The sequence below is a fragment of the Heptranchias perlo genome, chromosome 18, assembly GCF_035084215.1.
Source record: "Heptranchias perlo isolate sHepPer1 chromosome 18, sHepPer1.hap1, whole genome shotgun sequence".
NCBI lineage: Eukaryota > Metazoa > Chordata > Chondrichthyes > Hexanchiformes > Hexanchidae > Heptranchias > Heptranchias perlo.
In genome coordinates this window covers 3,846,528-3,869,502 of record NC_090342.1, presented here as the reverse complement: position 1 = coordinate 3,869,502, position 22,975 = coordinate 3,846,528, and the positions used below count along the sequence as shown (strand labels likewise).

Below are 22,975 nucleotides of genomic sequence, written 5' to 3'. Positions count from 1 at the left end.
CTGATCTAATTGCATGGCGGAACAGGCTCGAGGGGCTGAGTGGCCTCCTCCCCGTTCCCACGTACCTGTGATGAATTTCGCAGAGTCTTAAAAGACAACTTAGCCAGCCAGAAGCTGCGACTTGCGTTTCTGCAGTCTATGTGTTTATTTAAGTGTGCCGTACTCTCGTGAATGTGTCCATGCTACTGTGCCATGGGTGGGGGGAGTAAATCTACCCCAAGCACGAGTCTGGGTGTTCCCCATCCCACCCACCGCCCCCCCCCCCTCGCAGTCTGTCTTGGAGGGAGTTGGAAAAGAGATGGAGGAACAGGGAGTGTGTGTGTGGAGAATGATGGTGTAGTAATAGGAGGGGGTTTGACTTCTCATTCAAGGTAGGATGGAGCTGCTGAAGAGATAGGGGGAGGACAGATTCCTCCATCTGTGGTAGGGAAACAGTTGTTAGTGGCTTGGGAGAGGTCCAGGCTAATAACTACAGCCAAAGGGGCTTGTGGTTTGTTCCACTCGGGGCTGCCTCCAAACAAGCTATAATCGCAAAAGGGTGGGTTGTTGCAGTACTGGACACAGTTTCCATCACTAGGTATAAAATATTAACAGAAATCTGTAACAAGTCAAACGTAAAGGCCTTTCTTGACAATGCCAGCCTTTCCCTTAAGACTGATGATGCCAAGAAACAGCAGGTCAGGAATCAGTAGTTCCAGGTTTCTATGGGGAAGATTCGTGTTAGGATGGAGCTGGTTTGTGAGTGTGGGAGAAGGGGTTCCTACACTTGTGGTACAGTGGCTCAGGACTCGAGAATTCACTGACAGATTCCACCAGCATCACTGTAATCTGGACCAATCTGCCATCTACAGTTACTCCGGCATATTTCAACTGAAACTTCATTGCAAAAAGGAAAAATCGAATAATTCCGAAATCTCGAATGCATCGATGTTTATATTGACAAAGTTGTGATGTGTCGTGTCAGCTGGTTTAGCCGTATATAGAGCAGACATACCCGAGTCTTTCCTGGACATTGCAGATTCAGAAGGCTTTTCGTCTGTTTGGAAACAGATACTGGTCAAACTAAGGTACTGAGATACACAGGAAGTTTCAGCATCAATATGGGTTAGAAGAGAATATTTTCTGACAGTAAATTTACGACTGACTACATACCTTAGAAGCAAGGGAACCTACTGAGCAAAAATGGAAACATTTTTATTTTCCAGCCCCAATTTCTTTCCTATTTTTCTCCCGTCTGCTGAAGGAACTGGGTAGGAATGGTTCAAAGATGGCAGTGCCCCATTGATACCTCACTCCTGTGGAGCCAGCCTTCATGTGGGAGGCCAGGCACATAGTGACAGGGTACTATAAGATGACACTGAAAGCCAGCTCCAAACCTCTCCTCACCTGGGAGAAGGTTTGCTCTGGTTGCTACATATCAGCAACGAGACTGAACACGCGGTTGACTCTTAACTGCCCTCTAAAGTGGCCCGGCAAGCCACTCAGTTGTATCAAACTAGGGCAACTAGGGATGGGCAACAAACATTAGCCTTGCCAGCGATGCCCACATCTAGAGGATGAATAAAAAAAGAAAAGAGGTAAAGATTTTATATGCAATATGCTATTTCTTGCAAAATTACAACAGGATTTATTAAAAAGAAAGAACTTGCATTTATATAGCATCTTTCACGTCCCAAAGCGCTTCACAGCCAATTCATTATTTTTGAAGTGTAGTCACTGTTGTTTCGTAGGCAAACACGGCAGCCAATTTATGCACAGCAAGGTCCCGCAAACAGCAAATGAGATAATGACCAGATAATCTCTGTTGGTGCTGTTGGATCTATGGTAGTGTAGTGGTTATGCTACTGGATCACTAATCTAGATGTCTGTAGACTAACAAATCCTAAGCACGTGAGTTCAAATCCCACCATGGTGCTTTGAGAATTTGAACTCAACTTTAAAAAGTCGGGCAGGGGGTAAAATAACTTAACCACTGAAGCTGTTGGATTATTGTAAAAACACAACTATTATCCTTTAAGGAAGGAAATCTGCTGTCCTTACCTGGTCTGGTCTATAAGTGACACCAACATAGTTGACTCTTAACTGTCCTCTGAAGTGGCCTAGCAAGTCGCTTAATAAACTGCTACAAAGAATTCAGGACAATTAGGGATGAGCAATAATTGCCGGCCTTGCCAACAATGCCCACATCCTGAGAATGAATTTTAACAAGTATGAGGGATAAACACAGTGCAGTACTGAGGGAGTGCTGCAGTGTTGAAGGTGCGACTTTCGGATGAGATGTTAAACTGAGGCCCTTGTCTGCCCGCTCAGGCGGATATAAAAGATCCCACGGCCACTATTTTGAAGAAAGGCAGGGGAGTTCTCCCTGGTGTCCTGGCCAATATTTATTTCTCAATCAGCACCACAAAGGCAGAATAACTGGTGGCTTATCTCATTACTGTTACAGTGGGACCTTGCTGTGTGTAAGTTGGCTGCTGCATTTGCCCAGAAGCTATAGCGAGCTTTGGGATGTCCTGAGAATGTGAAAGGTGCTTACATAAATATGCAGGTTCTTTCTTGTTTAGAAGAAAAATATTCAAGAGTTTGATGCAAGTAACGGGGAACGAGTGACATCATCAAAAATACAACGGACCAGATTCTCAGTGGGACAGTTTCAGCCATGACAGAGAAACCGCCAAATAAACTCAGTCCCCGGTGGCAATAAATTATATTCCACCTCAGTGGAACAGGATCAGTCATCATTTCTTAATGCATCAAAAGATTCCCGAGCAAAGCCATGGATCAGCAGCTCCATTCCCACTTTTCCATCTTTTTGTAATAAGATCACAAGGAGAGGTACAGATGAGAGAGGCCACTTGGCCAATCTAGCTCATTCTGCCGTAGAAACCTACAATCCCCCTTGAAGGACTCCAGGATTTTTGCCTCACTCAATCGATCCAGAGACCGTTCCAGTAACTTTCTGCATGAAGAAGCACTCCAGCCCTGAACTCGTCGCCAAACAGAAGTAGCTTTCATCATTGTTTAGCCAGTTTAATCTTCCCCTGAAACGACAGCCCCGTCCTCTTTTCGTAGAGTGGTCTCCTTAGTGGGTCTGGGTTCGGAGTCATGGTTTGTTACAGCGTGATCGGTCGTCATGCAATCCGTCCCCTCAATCTCCAGGGTCAGTGTTTGCTTCCCCAGAGCCTCTCGAAAAGGTTTGGTTTGGGGCCCCTACATTTTACTAGACAATGATAGCACCTATTTAATCTGGATCCGCTCGGTGCCTCTGACTGGCACAGCGCCTCCCAAACCCGCGACCTCCGCCTCCTAGAAGGACCAGGGCAGCAGATGCATGGGAAACAGCATCACTTCCAAGTTTCCCTCCAAGTCACACACCATTCCTTCATTGTCGCTGGGTCAAAATCCTGGAACTCCCGACCTAACTGCACTGTGGGAGAACCTTCACCACACGGACTGCAGCGGTTCAAGAAGGCGGCTCACCACCACCTTCTCAAGGGGCAACTAAGGATGGGCAATAAAGGCCGGCCTTGCCAGCAACGCCCACACCCCGCAATTTGGTCAATCTCCGCTGCTGTTATCCTCTTGATTCCTAATATAAAAGTGCTTGAACATCACCAGTAAATAATGTAAATATTTAAGTAAGTCTCACCACCGACATACCCGTGATATTAACCTTAACCCTTCATTCACACCAGCAGACCCATTCTGCCCACCCACATGGAAATCCAGCCCAATACCAAAATTAGCTGAATATGCTACTAAGAAAATGAATATAAAGTTATCACACACAGTATATAGTGACGTGCCGGCATAAGACTGGATTGGAATAACACACACTGAAAATATAGTGAGGCATTCAAAGAAACAAGCCCAGTGCAATCCAAGATACAAGAAGGAGACACCAAGGTCTCTGAATATTAAAACCTGCAAATTACTATCCCTCATTTACACCTAGAATAATTTACAGCGATAATGAAAACAGTGCAAGTGTAGATCCGATGAATTAGCAGATTGCAAATGGATTGGAATGCTTTTCAAAGTGACCTAAATCTTGGACCAATTTACAAAGCATTTGCAGTTTCTAAATTTACTTACAATATATGGTGTCAGCTCAGTGGGTTAGTGCTTTCGTCTTGGAGTCAGAAGGTCGTAGGTTCAAGCCCCTACTCCAGATACTTGAGCCCATAATCCAGGCTGGCACTCCCGGTGCTGGTACTGAGGGAGTGCTGCACTGTTGGAGGTGCTGTCTTTCGGATAAGACGTTAAACCGAGGCCCCGTCTGTCCTCTCAGGTGGATGTAAAAGATCCCACGGCCAATATTTCGAAGGGTGCAAAAGTTGCAGCACGCATGCCGAGTCAGGGCTCGATCCGACTGAGGAGAGACTGTGGTGCGAGACTCCCTGAAGAGACAACCTCCCTTGGTTTATAAACCGAGCTAGAGCTAGCTTTACAGTTTGAAAGTGCAGACACTGCCGCCCGCACTGTCTAAACACCCTGGCAGATGAGCTTGGACTATGTGAACAAGCTCACACCTCCCCTGGGCTGAGTTTCAGGCAGGCACAGGGGTGGGTAGTGTAAACGGGGTTTGCCTGACTGGACATGATACTGCAGCTACTGCTTCTAGACAGGTAGCTACAGTGTGAATGCAGCATGAGAGACCGGCTTGTTTGTGTGTGTGTATAATGTGAATTTGTGCGTATAAGAAAGTGTATGGGCTAGAAATTCGGCCGTCTAGCGCTACGCAGCCTCCCAAATGGCGTCTTGGCTACGCACGCACGTTTCTAGCTCGACGTCATCTTGGTATAGGAGTTAGCGCACGGTGCAAATACCGAACACCAGAAGCATGTAAAGTAAGGAGAAAATGGATACAATCAGTGTGCAAAGCTGATTTAAAGTGATTGACACCATTTTGGGACTTAACGCTCAACTCAATGCACAGTCTTAACCACGACCATCTGAACATGTCTTAGAGTGCCTGGAGGACCCCCCACCGGCGCTATTTAAAGGGACCATGCAGGATTTCCAGGTTAGTGGCTGGATTGTTGCTTCTGGCTGCCGAGACATTTGTAACTGTTTTTGGAGGTCTCCTATACTTGAATACTAGGATGCGGGGACACAGCCTCACATTTAGAGCCAGGACGTGCAGGAGTGAAGTTAGGAAATGCTTCTACACGCAAAGGGTGGGAGAAGTTTGGAACGCTCTTCTGCAAACGGCAGTTGATGCTCGCTCAATTGTGAATGTTAAATCTGAGATTGATAGATTTCTGTGAACCAAGGGTATTATGGGATATGGGGCTAAGGCGGTCCACCATGATCTCACTGAATGGCGGATCAGGCTCAAGGGGCTAAATGCCACTGCCATTTGCTGCCTCCTGTTATGCGCCACCTTCTCCTGCAAGGGTGATGTGTCTGTCATAGTTGAATAGCTGCTAGTGTGTGTGGCCTGTGAGTTGTTGGTTGAGAGGAAGCATCTGATTGGCAGAGTTGAGTATTGATGTAAAGAGTTTGTTGGTATGTGGGTGATGGGGTGTAGTGCATGGAGCAGTGGATGCAGCTTGTGGTGCAGTTGGTAGGAGACGCCACTTGACAGTTGACCTCACCCACCTTGACCTCTCGTGTCAAAGCCTTGAACTTCTTCCTGCACTGCATCCATGTTCATGTTGCTGTGCGCCTGGCATTGACTTCGTCCCCCGCTGCCTCCCACTGCCTTTTGGGCATATGTCTGGAGGGCCTCTTGCCCTCCCCCCCGGCAGATATAGGATGTCCCTCCTTCTGTCCGCCTCTTGCACCAAGGCTTCTAGTGCATCAGCAGAGAATCTTGGTGCACGCTCTCTCGCAGGCGTGGTACAAACTCAGATCGGCAGATTGGTGAGGTCTGGCATGCAGATTGGAGGATGTGGGATTTAGTGGACGGGACCTGCATCTGTGTTTAACATGTGCAATGTCTGATCTCCATTCACTCTCCGTGCAGACAGTAGACTGTTATTTTCAGCAAATAACAGGTACCGGTTACCGTTAAGAGATTTTAAGAGACAGCCTACCTTTAAGAGACTGGGGCTCTCCCGGCTGGTGGAAAGCTCGAATTGCATTGAATCCTTGTGTCGACGCTGATTTCCAACGCTGCTTGAAGGTAAGTCACAGGCCGGAGGAAAGTCTCGACCTGCCTGTGCAGGAAGCACCAGGCGCAGGTTAACAGTGGATCGCGCTACCCGCGCCCGGTATTTGGGGTTATCCAATTTAACCTCCTGTGTATGTACAATGCATATAAGAGTGCGTGTGTGTAATATGTATGTGCATATGTACATTATGTATGAGAGTGCGCGTGTATAATATGAGTGAGAAACACCAATTACCTGCGCATCACTGATGATTAGATGATCATTCTTCATCTGATTGAGATCTATTAGACAACTTCTTTTGTGAAATTGGTTTCTAGGTTTTTTTTTGCCTTGAGATTGTACTCTCTGTTTCTGGTAGTCCTATCTTATCCTGGTAGTTGTATCCTATCCTATCCTGTCCTGGTAGTCCTGTCCCAGTCTTTCCGGTCCTGGTCTGTCCCATCCTGTCCTTTTACGCGCAGCAGCTCCTCCTCCTTTGGAGGTCCAGATCTCACCTTTTTATTTCCATCCACCTGGGACACCGTGGCTGCTCGTTTGCAAGCGAGTTGGCAGTGATGTCATTGGACAATGGCAGCAAGCCATGTAAGCAAGCAGCCGTTACCCATACATTTAGCACAGGTTAGGACAGTTCTTGTTGACTGGCTACTGCATTTACCGAGCACCGTCAATGTCTTTGGAGGGTCCATCAAGTTGGAGCTTAAAAACCAACGAGAAAACAAAATGTTTGTTGTTCAGGTTGCATCTCTAAATGATGTGGAAGTTTTGAAAATCTGGCCCTTTTGCTCATTTAATCTCTTCCAGCCCAGCAGGTTCTGTTACCTGCTCCCACCACCCCTCTACCCCCCACACATTATAAAGTAAGGTTTTGAGTTGTAATAACACTACTTACCCTGGGCGTCATTAGGAAGTTGGAGAATAGGGATTTCTTCAGCTAAAAGAAAATAATTTTCATTGGGGAAAACACATCAGTTTAATATTGTCACTGATTCAAGATTAAATATATACAGTTCTTTTTTGAGCTTTTAATGAGCTTTCTCTAATTTGATGAAAATGGATCTACTCCACGATAGGATACTCTGGGAGTACATCAAGATATTGAGACTGGTAATTATCATCTTGACATTTGGACAGTATTTTTGCCTTCTTGCAATGGATTAAGCACCCAGTCCCAATGCTTTTTTTGGTGGTAGTAAATGGAGAGTTTGCCCTAGTGCAGGCACACATGGTATTCTCACCTCTAATAGAGGCAACAGTGGTGAACCAGATGGCAGGGGGAGGGAGGGGGAAGGTCCAAGTGGCCCACCTCATGTTTAATCTTCACTGTTCACCAAATGAAAGGGATGTAATAAGCGGTTGAGATGGTTGACAACTTAACATAAAGGGCGCAATAGTTGGAAAATCTCCATTTCTTGCCTACAACAGGTATCCACGCTGGCCATATCTTTTAAGAGAAAACATGAACACTAAGCTGTTTGCCATTTTATCTCTCTCTCTCTGAGGTATCATTTTCCACCTTCACCAGCCTTATGTGGCTATCAGAGCTGTGCGATGGATCCAATTCTATACCTCCCCAGTTCATGTAACCAAACAGTCTACTCCTCTTAATTCAAAATTATTGGATAATCCAATATTTTTTTTAAGCGCAAAAAAAAAGCAACTTTGAGTTGTCAGGAGTGGACTGGACTGAGGATGGCAGCTATTGGGATTCTGTGGTTAATGGTGCGATGCAGAATCAATGTGTTTCACATGAAGTGGTAGGACATGGGCTCAGGGTTTTAATTCCCCACTTAGCCGCTCAGTGAGAGAGCGAGATGCTGCAAGGTTTAGGAGCAGAGAAGGCTAAGAGGAGAGATTTAACTGAGGTTTTAATAATGATGAAAGATTTTGACAGGGTGAATTGGGAAATACTATTTCTTCTGGGTGGAGAATCACTGGCAAAGAGTCATCAATTGTCACTAAGAGAGTGAGGAGAGAGTTCTTTACATAGAGGGTTATTGGAGCATGAATGCTCTGCCACAGGGAGTGGTTGAGGCAAAACCATTGCATCTTTGAAGGGAAAATTGGATAAATATTTGGAGCAGAGAAAAATATAGGACTATAGGGGAGAGTGCAGGGCAGTGAGATTAGTTTCGGATTGGTCTAGCAAAGAGCTGGCACAGACATGATGGGCTGAAGGGTCTCCTGTGCTGAAAACATCTATGTTTCTATGGATCTAGGGAACAAAATAAGGAAGAAAATACAAACATAGATTTCCAACAATAAACAAACAGCAGATGGGGCTGGGTGAACACCATTGTCCATTGCAACATGTAACATCAGGCCATTAGGCAAAATTCTGCCCGAAGATTTCTAACCTTACTCGTGATTTATTGGGAAGCCCTGTAACTATTTACTGGAACTCCTTATCACCTAATGACTCACTACGATATGTTCTGTGAGCATTACCTGGGCGGGGTGTGCTTGTTGGAACCTCTGCCTCTCTCTCTGCAAACATAGAAGTACACAAGATACAGCGACAATTGGATAAAAACGCTTGAACAATGTACACACATAGACACAAAACTGTCAACAAACATGGAAGATTGAAAGCAAAATAATGTGTGATGGGCAATTACAATGCATATAACTCAATGTGACACATCTGCATAGGACACCTTGTATTATTTTTTTCTAATGTAGAGATTACATGAAGTGCTATTGGTTCAAGACTTTAGCTCACACCATGAATCTACCAATGAAAACCAAGCAAACTCACAACCAAATTTTCATCTTGCCTCCATTTCATTCCTATTTCAATAGCAGGATAATAAGAGTAACGTGGGTGCAACTAAATATTTTGTGATACTGATAACCTTTGTACTAAAGAGGCATTTGCTCCCCGCTGCATGTCTCTGTTACCCGGAGACCCTTCAGACACTAACACTCCCATTTCATACCTCTGCAAAGGAGCAACCTCTATCTGATGAGTGTAGCCAACCAGTTGTGATCCAATGTTCTCCCACAAGTCTATTTTACAGCTCCCACAACTATAACCACACCCATAGTTAAAACATTCCATTGCGTTGAAAGATTTGTTTTGGGCAGGCCTAATTTTTATCTTGGCATTTCCAACTGATTATATTGCGAGATGTCCAACCTAATTATAAATTTATGTATGTGTTCTAGCATGCTTCCTTTTGGTCTGCAAGTGGGGGAAACTTAATACCACCCCCACTGTCACTAAATATAATATGCTCTCGGTCTATTCATTCCTAGACTATTGTACTGTAGCTGACCGTAACATCCACCTGTCCCGTCAGTCGATGAGAAAGTGCAGCTGCATACTAGAGATAGATTTAAACAGATTAATTACTAGAACACTCGATGCAATGATGCCAGTAACCAACGGATTCCCAACTCCTGTGTGTGCAGTAAGTCCCCAGTTGGCTTACTTTCAGTGAGAGAAAGCAAGTTCTAGAAGAAAACACTTCAGTGCCTTTCTCATCTGTACTGGCTTGGGGTTTCATTGGTTTGGGGTTTCACTAAGTTCGGCCAGTGTTTACGGAATATTCAAGTACTCCCATGGCAATTCTGCTCGTTCCTCAGATTTGATTTCCTTCACAAAAGGACTTGGCCAATATTTATCCCTCAACCAACACCACTAAAACAGATTATCTGGTCATTATCTGATTGCTGTTTGTGGGACCTTGCTGTACGCAAATTGGTGGCCGCGTTTCCTACATTACAACGGTGACTACACTTCAAAAAAGTACTTCATTGGTTGTAAAGCGCTTTGGGAGGTCCTGAAGCTGTGAAAGGCGCTATATAAATGCAAGTTCTTTCTTTCTTTCTTCTCCAGCAACATGTCCACTTTCTTCAGTGCAGCATCTAGCTCCTACCTTCGAGCTTTGTCTCCATCTCTTCTCGCAGCTTGTCCTCGGGAGAGAGGTGTCCAGGGAGTCGCCAAAGCCTCTTGATCCACAACTTGCAAACATTGCTCTCTCGCTTTTCCCTTGTGCGACTGATATCTGAGTTTATGCGACTCCCGGCGCGAGAAGGCAAATGATTTGCCATTTTTAACATATTTTAGCTATTATATGAATTATTTCTACTTATTTGTCTCTCTCGGTCACTATTAGCTAGCTCTGTAGTTCAAGCGGTAAGACAAGGACCCGAGTGCAGGCACCAATCAGGCAAAGGACCCCTATTGTGTTTCTTTACATGGTATGAATTCATCAAACCTCCTGATGAAATGGGAAAACCGGTTATTTTCCTGTAAAGTTTATCAAGGCAACAAAGAACTATTTCAATCAGATAGAAATAAACTGCTAATGAGGAGATGAATAAATTAAATTCAACAGTGAAAGTAGCTAAACACACTCATCTCTACTGCAACATTTAGTTAATCACACTGCAGTAATTGGTTAATCCATGACCTCATTCAGTATAGACACACACACACACACACACACACACACAGAGTACCATAGACACAAATCCAGCGAGTGTCTAACCTCCTATTGATGATGGTGGTGCATTCATTGATTGATCTTCATCTTTATCAGCAACAGATTCTGAAGACATTGAGTTGCCCTTGGAAAATTAACACGACACAACATACACACGGACACACATACAGATATACACATGCATACATAGATATACACACACACACATGCATACATAGATATGCACGCACACATGCATACATAGATATACACGCGCACATGCATACATAGATATACACGCACATAGATATACAGGCACACATGCATACATAGATATAATGTGGCGATGCCGGTGATGGACTGGGGTTGACAATTGTAAACAATTTTACAACACCAAGTTATAGTCCAGCAATTTTATTTTAAATTCACAAGCTTTCGGAGGCTACCTCCTTCCTCAGGTGAACGATGTGGAAATGAAATCCTCGAAATGAAGTCGCATTTATAATTCACAGAACAATGCTTGGTGAGTACAGACAGTTTTTTCAACTGCCCGTTGCCAAGGCAATCAGTGTGCAGACAGACAGGTGTTACCTGCCAGGTCTCACAGAATATACAAATCACCAAAAAAAACAACAAACAAAAAAAAAACAGAGATAGAGAGGTAGAAACATAGAAAAGACAGCAACTGACCCGTTATATTAAAAACAGATAACATTTGTTCGCTGGTGGGGTAACGTGTAGCGTGACATGAACCCAAGATCCCGGTTGAGGCCGTCCTCATGGGTGCGGAACTTGGCAATCAATTTCTGCTCGACGATTTTGCGTTGTCGTGTGTCTCGAAGGCCGCCTTGGAGTATGCTTACCCGAAGGTCGGTGGCTGAATGTCCTTGACTGCTGAAGTGTTCCCCGACTGGGAGGGAACCCTCCTGTTTGGCGATTGTTGCGCGGTGTCCGTTCATCCGTTGTCGCAGTGTCTGCATGGTCTCGCCAATGTTCCATCCCACCATCAAGCTCACCATGGACTACTCCTCAGAATCAGTTTCTTTCTTGGACACACGAATCTCCATCAAAGACGGGCACCTCAGCACCTCACTCTACCGCAAGCCCACGGACAACCTCACGATGCTCCACTTTTCCAGCTTCCACCCTAACCACGTCAAAGAGGCCATCCCCTATGGACAGGCCCTGCGAATACACAGGGTCTGCTCAGACGAGGAGGAACGCGATGGACACCTACAGACGCTGAAAGACGCCCTAGTAAGAACGGGATATGACGCTCGACTCATCGATCGACAGTTCCGACGGGCCACAGCAAAAAATCGCATAGACCTCCTCAGGAGACTAACATGGGACGCAACCAACAGAGTACCCTTTGTCGTCCAGTACTTCCCCGGAGCGGAGAAACTACGCCATGTTCTCCGCAGCCTTCAACATGTCATCAATGACGACGAACACCTCGCTATGGCCATCCCCACACCTCCACTACTCGCCTTTAAACAGCCACCCAACCTCAAACAGACCATCGTTCGCAGCAAATTACCTAGCTTTCAAGAGAACAGCGTCCACGACACCACACAACCCTGTCGCGGTAACCTCTGCAAGACATGCCAGATCATCGACACAGATACCACCATCACACGAGAGGACACCACCCACCAGGTGCATGGTTCATACTCCTGTGACTCGGCCAACGTTGTCTACCTCATACGTTGCAGGAAAGGATGCCCCAGAGCATGGTACATTGGCGAGACCATGCAGACACTGCGACAACGGATGAACGGACACCGCGCAACAATCGCCAAACAGGAGGGTTCCCTCCCAGTCGGGGAACACTTCAGCAGTCAAGGACATTCAGCCACCGACCTTCGGGTAAGCATACTCCAAGGCGGCCTTCGAGACACACGACAACGCAAAATCGTCGAGCAGAAATTGATTGCCAAGTTCCGCACCCATGAGGACGGCCTCAACCGGGATCTTGGGTTCATGTCACGCTACACGTTACCCCACCAGCGAACAAATGTTATCTGTTTTTAATATAACGGGTCAGTTGCTGTCTTTTCTATGTTTCTACCTCTCTATCTCTGTTTTTTTTTGTTTGTTGTTTTTTTTGGTGATTTGTATATTCTGAGAGACCTGGCAGGTAACACCTGTCTGTCTGCACACTGATTGCCTTGGCAACGGGCAGTTGAAAAAACTGTCTGTACTCACCAAGCATTGTTCTGTGAATTATAAATGCGACTTCATTTCGAGGATTTCATTTCCACATCGTTTACCTGAGGAAGGAGGTAGCCTCCGAAAGCTTGTGAATTTAAAATAAAATTGCTGGACTATAACTTGGTGTTGTAAAATTATTTACATAGATATACACACGGACATAGATATACACACATACATACAGATGCACACACCCAGGGGGTGGATTAACACAGGGGCCTGTGCTCACGGGGCCCTCTGTAATACTCACCATAATGCAGAAAAACTGCATCCAACCGCTGGATCGGTTTTAGTATATTGTGATATGATTTGCTTTATTATTAATGCAGTGTGTAAACATCCTACGAGTTATTTCTTCATGCATTTTACTACATGTTTGTGTTTTAATGGATCAGGGTGGGGGGTGGGGCCGGGGTTTGTAAGGGGTTGCGAAGGGCCCTCAAATGTTAATGGTTTCCTGGGCCCCAAGAATTCTTAATCCAGCTCTGGGATCGGCCACTGCAAGAACTGAGAGCTCACTGATGTGCGACTGTACACACTGGCATGCAACTGTTTTTCATGCCAGCTGACAACAGCGCAAATGTATCCCCACGAGGGTCCTGACAGGTTCAAGGTTTCCCCACCCAACCCATGGGTTTCTCTACACTGGTGCTCGGATCTTATCTCCTGTATTCTTTCCAAGTTGGGCCCAACTCCTTTATCCTGGTCCATCCTGATACATTATTGCACTTGCTCCTCAGAAATGGTAAAATCCGATTTCACCAGACAGCGTTAAGTACGCAAGGATAACTATCGGTCTGCACCGTACTGCAATAATCCGATATAGTTGATCGCCCGCCCGTTATTGTCTGGACCTGATTTTCATCCCATTGGTTTCAAGCAGACGGGCCCTTAAACGGGTTGGTGACCAGCTCTGTCAGAATAATGCCCCCGCGTCTAGGATGTGAAATTTACCCCATGGTTTACAAGCCTAAATGGCAGCTATTCCTACCCATATTCCTCGGCACAAGGGACAGTGCTCCATTTTACAATATTGCGAAATTCAATAGGCCTGGTTTGCTTTTGAGGCAATATAATGTCATCGTCCAGGCCACAGGCCAATGACAAACTAATGCTCTTGGCCTGGACTGCAGTAGGTCTTCAATGCCCATCACTTGGTTGCATGTGAGGTTGTACAAGATGTCCACAGTTTCTAGGTCTGTTGAATTCTGTAAGGTGTGAAGACACAGTAGACGGGCAAGCAAAAAAAAAGCAAGGAGCAGCAGAAAAATACTAATGATACATCATCGGCCGAGGATAGTGACTTCAGTTAGTTAAACGGATCAGAAAGGAGTGCCACACAGCAAGGTATCTTGCTGTACTCAGTCAGTCCTCTACAGTACGTTAATGGGTTCAGTGTGCAAACCACCAGGACGGCATTTCACTAACCTGAAGTGTTCGCTGGTACATCCTCCTTTTGCACTGAAAACAAATTGGACGCCAAACCTGATTAATTTTCCATTTGATAAAACCCGTACATTCAAAGCAGCACACGCAAGTTGTATTAAATGCACATTTATAAAATAGATACAAGCTCCTGTCTTACCTCAAGCAACGCAGGGACATAGGAATGAACAAAGGCAGAAAGGATAATTTCGGTCCAGCTAACCAGCCCGATAGTTCAAAACCAGGATGGGCAGCTCTCTACCCATATCTGTCACTTGATTTCCTCACCAAATTACTGCCCAACTCCCTGATGTTATCAGCCTAGATCGCCACCCTGGGAAGAACATTCCCTACATTTGTTACACGGTGTCAGCCACGTCTCTGTCTCAGTGGGCAGCACTCCCGCCTTAGAGTCAGAAGCTCGTGGGTTCAGGTCCCACTCCAGAGACTTGAGCACGTAATCCAGGCTGACACTCCCAGTGCAGTACTGAGGGAGTGCTGCCCTCCTAGAGGTGCCGTCTTTCGGATGAGATGTTAAGCCGAGGCCCTGACTGCCCTCTCAGGTGGACATGAAAAATCCCATGGCACTATTTTGAAGAAGAGCAGGGGAGTTCTCCCTTGTGTCCAGGGCCAATATTTATCCCTCAACCAACATCACTAAAAAAACAGATTATTTGGTCATTATCTCATTTCAGTTTGTGGGACCTTACTGTGCGCAAATTTCCCACATTACAACAGTGAATACACTTCAAAAGTATTTCTTTGGCTGTGAAGCGCTTCGGGACGTCCCGAGGCTGTGAAAGGCGCTATAGAAATAAAAGTTTGTTCTTTCTAAACTACTCATGCTAAATTCCAATTCATGTGATTTAACACAGCTGTTAAACCAGACAAGCTCCAGTCGATAATCTATTGGATAAGTAATTTTTTACTGAGAATATTTCATTCTGGTTCATGGCTTTAATCTCACAGCAAGTTATATCGTTTGGAATAAATAAAAAAAACTGCAGTGCTTGAAATCTGAAACAAAAACAGAGAATACTGGAAGTACAAAACAGGTCTTTCAGAAGCCGAGGTTTTCTGCTCACAGTCTGGAATTTATCCCAGCGGACAGTTAAATCACAGGTTGGCGAGCACAGAAAACCCCAGCCAGCATCTGTGGGCAGAACAGTCAGGTTAACATTCTCGGGCAGAAACTGGTCGCCAGAACTGAAAAACTGAAAGATAAGTCAGTATTTTTAGTAGAATTGGAATAAAGGAGAAGGGGAGGATAAAAAAATCGAAAACAACAGATAATCCAAAAACAGAGAGAAGTTTATGGGTTGAACGACCTACAACAGAGGCGATGGAAAGGCAGGATGGGCCGAATATCCTCTTTCTGTACTGGGGCAGTGGGACTAGCTGGATTCCTCATGGATAGAGCCGGTGCGGACTCGATGGGCCGAATGGCCTCCTTCCATGCTGAAGCCTTCTTTAATTCTATGACTCTATGATTCCGTAGGTCTATGATCCCTTGGATCTATGATTCTATGATTTTAAAAGAATGTGCAAATAGCCAAAACAGAGAGTTCATTCTGGTGTCACCTTCTGGGGGCTCTGAAATCCCACAGTTCAATGTTCCACAATCTACTCTGAATCAGACAGAACAAGGCCTGCACCGAGCTCTCTCACTGGCCTCCAAGTGAACCGATTGCTTTTAAAGTTACAGTAAGAGTCCTTTCTAACCAGCTCCATTCTAATATTTAAGAAGTCAAAAGCAATTCAGAAAACTGCCTGAAAAGCTCAACGACTCAGCTTTCCCTGATCGTAGCTATACTGCAGGCATCGCAAACACCAAAATTAGCAGGAGACCAGCTCCCTCAGGTATTCTCACACCATTAGAAAAAAGCTGAACTGAAGCAGCTACAGCACAGTGTTATGCTGCTCATCCTGGGTTGTGATTTTCTCTATTCGTTAGTTTTAATGAAAAAAAAACAGACTTGACTATAAAGTGGGGAATATTGCTGCACACTCCAGTCAATTAGTAATCAGAGGTAAATGTACCCCTTGTACCCGCACAAAATCAGTGTCTGTGCCAATGCAAGACTGCAGGATAACTGCCCTTCCAAAGAGATTTCAGCATCGCATAAAACACTCCAACTGTTGCTGGTATTTCCTACACTGCTTTACCCATCTTGGAATTGGTGAATGGTTCTTTTCACAATTTCAGTTCTTGATTAATGCGCAAAGGCCTTGCTGCTAATGTTCGCCAACCCCACCAAACTGCAAGAGGAAACTGCATTAGGGACCAGCAGTTACAGAAGAGTCTCTTGAGTAATGGTCAACTGATTAAAGACCAACAACGGCTGGAGTTATAAATCGTGGCCAACGGATTTCCGATGCGACCATTAGGATAATCATCATTAACCCGCACCATGGTCTCTGTGGTAAGTACAGCCCTCGGTGAGGACATGTGTATACTTAGCTGGTTCGATATTTCACTGACCTGCTGGTGCTGCTGCTGGTGCTGCTGGTGCTGCTGCTGGTGCTGCTGGTGGTGCTGGTGGTGTTGCTGCTGGTGCTGCTGGTGTTGCTGCTGGTGTTGCTGCTGGTGCTGGTGGTGGTGCTGCTGCTGGCACTGCTGCTGGTGGGCTTGTTTCACTTCCTGGAGTATCTTTTCTCTCTGCAAGAAACATTAAAAGAAACACATCCATGAGTTTCACTGGCAAAGGCTGCAAAGGAAGGAATTATTCTCCCCAAGAGTAATTTTTATTATGATTCATTCTCAGGATGTGGGCGTCGCTGGAAAGGCCGGCATTTATTGCCCATCGCCTGGGTGCCCTGAGAAGGTGGTGGTGGGCCTTCTTCTTGAACCACTGGTAGTTTGATACAACTGAGTAGTTTGCTAGGCCACTTCAGAGGGCATCTAAGAGTCAACGACATTGGTGTGGGAATGGAGTCACACATAGCCCCAGGTCGGGTAAGGACGGCAGGATTCCTTCCCTAAAAGGAGATAAGTGAACCAGTTGGGTTTTTACGACAATCCAACAGTTTCTTGGTCACTTTTACTGAGACCAGCTTTTTAATACTTCCAGAATTTTTAAAAACTGAATTCAAACTGCCAGGGTGGGATATGGAACTGATATTCTCTGGATTACTTGCCTAGTAACATAACCCCCACACTACAAGAGGCAGCCTCTGCCCGAGGGCCGTTACTCTCCACCCGGGGGCCGTCACTCTCCGCTTGGGGGCCTGACCGTACTCGAGGGTCACTCTCCGCCCGAGGGACAGCTTATACTGTAATGTTGCGAATGATACCTGGATTCACTAATGTAGCCATCTTTTGAAGTGATTGTTTTGTAGTTGGTAATCATGGCTGAACGGTTGGGTGTTTTCAGAAACAATCCACCCCAATAATTAAAATCTGGTGCCTGTCCGACATGCCTTGGAGAAGTGTCCAAAGTGTCCAGAAGCTGTTCTGATTGGCTCAAGTTTCAATGTACACCTGAATCCTGCTCTGCGTTCACACAAAAAGGGGTGGCAGAAGTACAGCCTTAAATCCCACTTCCTGCTCCACTGCTCCCTAATCTTAAACTGTACATTTAGACTGCATATTTAGTGGGGATTCTCACACTCTGGGTCAGGAACTATGTGGTCGTAGCATGCACAGAGCTGCCTCCCAGTCAGGTCGTGGCAGGTCCAGCCAGGTAGGAAGCAGGCAGTGTTAAGTGGAAGTCATTCGACAGCTCCCAGTCTAACTGTGATGACTGCAGTACAAATGCAGGCTTAATGTTCTTTAATGGTTTTTGATTCCCATTTTGTTGATTTTCAGTTCTGGTCTCAATCATACTGGTTCTTCACATGGTGATGAGTGCAATATGAGGAAATCAACAGCGGACTGCAACACAACATGGATAGTATTTGTCACTTTCCTGTCTCTAGTTTATTTCTTTGATTTAATTCTCTGAATTTTTTCTCCCTCTTTAGCCATTTTTGCTCTCCTTTCTCTTTTCAGTTGTGTGTGTGTGTGTGTTTGAGTGCGGAGGGCGGCCTGTGACCTGACTGTCTTCCCGTCCCCTGCACCTTTATGTACATCCCTCGAAGTGCCAAACATTTCACTGAGGGGCACGAGCCAACACTGGGGAGCACGGAGTAATTAATCTATTGTAGTCTGGGGAAAATCACACTTGTGCACAGCACAGAAGGTTCGCATGTGCAATGGTTCCAAACACATTGCAGGAGGAGGCCTCAGTCAGTAGCAGCAGCTCCAGGGAGACAGCGAAATGGAAGGCCAAGGCTGATGGGCGAGGGAAGGCCCGTTACGGAGGTAGGGGCACCAGTCAGGTCTCCTGAAGAAATACAACGGTCAGGGGGGGGGGTGCGGTGGGATGGGGGGGGCAGTAGAAGGTGGGGGCTAATTGGGGGAAAGCAACAAATCCATGGCAGGAGCAAGTGGTACTGAAGGGAGAATCAAAAGAGGGGGAGTGAAAGGAGGGAAATAGAAATCAGTCATTGGTGCCCAACAATTCTCTCACTGTGTTTTTGAAGGTTGTAATAGGTTTGATTTTTGTGAATGGGAATTATTTGAGAGATAGTGGGTGTTTTGAGCGTTTAAGTATTTCCTGATCAGTTGTTCTTTGCTGATTTTTAAAAAATTTTCTCTTGGGTTATGGGCATCACAGGCAAGGCTGCATTTATTGCCCATCCCTAGTCATCCCGTGAACGTGAAGAGTCAACCACTCAGTGTGGGACTGGAGTCACGTGTAGGCCCAGACCGGGTAAGGACGGCAGGTTTCCCTTCCGTGAAGGACGTTAGTGAACCAGTGACGTTCTTATAACAATCTGACAGTTTCTCCCTCAGTACTGGCAGTCCATCCACAGTCTATAAAAGTACATCTTGGAGTGTATTGCTGATTGGATTATTCACACGCCATCAATATACGTTGACCTGGTCACTGCTGAAATATGGCGCAAGAGATTTATATCAAAAAATACCAATGAGCAAGGAATGGATAACCAGGTAAAGCAGACACTGCTCAGCAATATTTCAAATTCAACACTATGGGAATGAGTTTTGGTGCTGGGTTAAAGTGTCCTTTGGAGCACTGATTTTGGAGGATGGAAATTGTGGTCAGTGCTGCTCTCGTTTAAGGCCTGTGGATTATGCAGACAGTTCAGCACATGCACAAGGACAGCGTCGATGGTAAATTCTACCTTGGTTAGTGTCAGCAGCACATTCCTCTTCACTGACATCACAGCAACGTTTTTAAACAGTCCGTATGTTCCTGTCCCTCACGCACACACCTTCTGGGTGACACACTGGGACTGATATTACAAAAATCGCACTCCCAGTGCAGTCCAGACCAGAAAAGCAGGAGGGCCGGGTGTCCAGATTCCCAACACGTGTTCCGGGGGGTGGGGGGAAATGAGGTGAGGCTCTGCGCTGGAAACCTGATTTCCTAGAATGGGCCATATTATCTTCACACACGGTCAAGGCTTGGGGTTCCAACCAGCCCAGAATGATGGGATGAAAGTCTCCTCTCTCTACTGGCTATAAACCTCGGACATGATCTGAGGAAAGAAGCCCTTTCTCCCACCCAACCTTCCGACTCCCCTTTCTAGTCTCCTCCCTTCCTGTCTCGGTATCCATTTTCATTACATCTATCTGCAAAGTGCCTTGAAGTCTTTATGTTAACATAGGAAGACAGGAAGACAAGAACACGTTTCTTGCAAGTCTAACCTCGATGGCTCCGCCCTCAGTCCTTCTTAATCAATGTTTGTGACCTCACCATCTCCTAGGAACATAAGGAACAGGAGGAGGCCATTTAGTCCCTGGAGCCTGTTCTGCCATTCTATGAGATCATTACTGATCTGTTCCTCAACTCCATTTACCCGCCTTCAATACACATCCCTTGATAATCTTACTTAATAAAAACCTGTTGATCACAGTCATGAAAAGACGCAATAGAAATGAAAGCTTTTGGGTTCTAACCTTTTTTAAAAAAAATGGCAGCCAGGAGAATTTCACAAGAAATTGTATTAAACAACAATATCTTGCATTTATATAGTGCCTTTAACATAGTAAAATGTCCCAAGGTGCTTCACAGGAATGTTATCAAACAAAATTTAACTCCAAGGCACATAAGGAGATATTAGGACAGGTGATCAAAAGCTTGGTCAAAGAGGTGGGTTTTAAGGAGCGTCTTAAAGGAGGAGAGAGAGAGATGGAGAGGTTTAGGGAGGGAATTCCAGAGCTTAGGGCCTAGACAACTGAAGGCACGGCCGCCAATGGTGGAGCAATTAAAATCACAGATGGGCTAGAGGCCAGAATTGAAGGAGCACAGAGATCTTGGAGGGTTGTAGGGCTGGAGGAAGTTACAGAGATAGGGAGGGTCGAGGCCATGGAGGGATTTGAAAGCAAGGATGTGAATTTTAAAATCGTGGCATTCCTGGACCAGGAGCCAATATAGGTCAGCGAGCACAGGGTCGATGGGTGAACGGGACTTGGTGCGAGTTAGGATACAGGCAGCAGAGTTTTGGATGAGCTCACGCTTATGGAGGGTGGAAGATGGGAGGCCAGCCAGAAGGGCATTGGAATAGTCGAGACTAGAAGTAACAAAGGCACGGATGAGGGTTTCAGTAGCAGATGAGCTGAGACAGCGGCGGAGACGGGCGATGTTACAGAGATTGAGCGGATATGGGGTCGGAAGCTCATCTCAGGGTCAAATAGGACGTCAAGGTTGCGAACGGTCTGGTTCAGCCTCAGACAGTGGCCAGGGAGAGGGATGGAGTCGGTGTCTAGGGAACAGAGTTTGCGGCGGGGACCGAAGACAATGGCTTCGGTCTTCCTAATATTTAGTTGGAGGAAATTTTTGCTCATCCAGTACTACACATTTATCACTAATATTGTGCAATTTCCTCTTCATCCACGGGGCTAAATATACACCATCATCACGAGGGCAGTAATCGGTGAGTTTCGGTCCGATTTTCCTTCCATTGAATTTGGAAATTAAAATTAGGCGGTTTCGACAGTGAGCAGTGATCGCGCGTGGCCAGTTTAACGCATGGCAACAAGTTGAGAATCTTAACGGCACAATTTCCAAATTTGCAGGTGGAAGTGTAGTGAATAGTGAGGAGGATAGTGATAGACTTCTGTGATAGTGATAGACTGATAGACTTCAAGAGGATATAGACAGGCTGGTGGAATGGGTGGACATGTGGTCGATGAAATTTAACCCAGAAAAATGGGATGTGCTACATTTCAATAGGAAGAACGAGGAGAGGCAATATAAACTAGAGGGCACAACTCTAAAAGGGGTACAGGAACAGAGAGATCTGGGGGTATATGTGCACAAATCATTGAAAATGGCAGGGCAGGTTGAGAAAGCGGTTAAAAAAGCATACGGGATCCTGGGCTTTATAAATAGAGGCATAGAGCACAAAAGCAAGGAAGTCATGATAAACCTTTATAAAACACGGGTTTGGCCACAACTGGTGTATTGTGTTCAGTTCTGGGCACCGCACTTTAGGAAAGATGTGAAGGCCTTAGAGAGGGTGCAGAAAAGATTTACTGGAATGATTCCAGGGATGAGGGATTTCAGTTACGTGGATAGACTGGAGAAGCTGGGATTGTTCTCCTTGGAACAGAGAAGGTTGAGAGGAGATTTGATAGAGGAATTTAAAATCATGAAGGGTCTAGACAGAGTGGATAGAGAGAAACTGTTCCCATTGGCGGAAGGGTCAAGAACCAGAGGACATAGATTTAAGGTGATTGGCAAAAGAACCAAAGGTGACATGAGGATAAACTTTTTTACACAGCGAGTGGTTAGGATCTGGAATGCACTGCCCGAGGGAGTGGTGGAGGCAGATTCAATCATGGCCTTCAAAACTGAACTGGATAAGAACTTGAAACAAAAAAATTGCAGGGCTACAGGGAAAGGGCGGGGGAGTGGGACTAGCTGGATTGCTCTTGTGTAGAGCCGGCACAGACTCGATGGGCCGAACGGCCTCCTTCCATGCTGTAACCTTTTTATGATTCTATGATTAGCCTCTTAATCCTTCAGTCAAACACAGTGGGTCTTTAGAAAATGCTCCCCCCTCTGCAGAGGCAATGTGTATCTTAAATTCGGAGGAGACCCTGTACAGAAGCATCTTCAATCTTCCACATACTGCCAGCGAGTGACAAAGAAAATGATTATTTATTTGAATATTGTGAATTATCCATGCACAGGTATGGCTTGTGTGGAGCATAAACACCAGCATAGACCTGTTGGGCCGAATGGCCTGTTTCTGTGCTGTAAAATTCTATGTAATTCGATGTAACGGATGGAATTAAATTTAAACCTGTTTCAGGTTGATGAAGATATTCGTCCTTAAATTAAGAAGTCACATCAGAAAACACTGAACCAGAAAATGTCATGTGATGATCCAGCCAGGTCTCTTCATTTTTGAATTCCCAAATGATAGGGGCCAGTTTTTGGACCGCCCGCTCCCGGTGCGGAGCCTCACTCGCCGGGAGACGTGTGTCGGGAACCAGTGGGAGCGCAGCCCCAGGATTTTAATGCGTGGGAAAACGAAGGGAATGATTCCCCGCAACACAAGGCTCGGTGCCTGAAATGGGCAATCCAAAAATGTACTCGATGGAGGGCGAGTTAACAGGGGGGAGAAAGTCCCAAGGAAATCAGACGGAATGACATGAAATTCTGGGGCATCATCCCGACACTCTGCTGTTGACCCTGAATTCTGCAGATAAAACTTTCATAGTCCCAGCGGGATTTGAACTATTGCCTCCCACGGGATATTTAATCATCTAGG

The 22,975-nt window shown here is 45.7% G+C and overlaps 1 protein-coding gene across 1 annotated transcript in view; it reads right to left on the bottom strand.

Moving 5' to 3' along the window:
• The window catches only part of mybpc1 (myosin binding protein C1), a 126,252-nt gene that overhangs the window by 84,637 nt on the left and 18,640 nt on the right, over positions 1 to 22,975 (bottom strand). The window contains exons 3-5 of the mRNA XM_067999993.1: positions 16,668 to 16,844; positions 14,189 to 14,221; positions 995 to 1,036 (exon numbers count right to left, since the gene is read on the bottom strand). Coding sequence (XP_067856094.1) covers positions 995 to 1,036; positions 14,189 to 14,221; positions 16,668 to 16,844 — 252 coding nt within the window. The remainder of the gene's footprint in view (positions 1 to 994; positions 1,037 to 14,188; positions 14,222 to 16,667; positions 16,845 to 22,975) is intronic.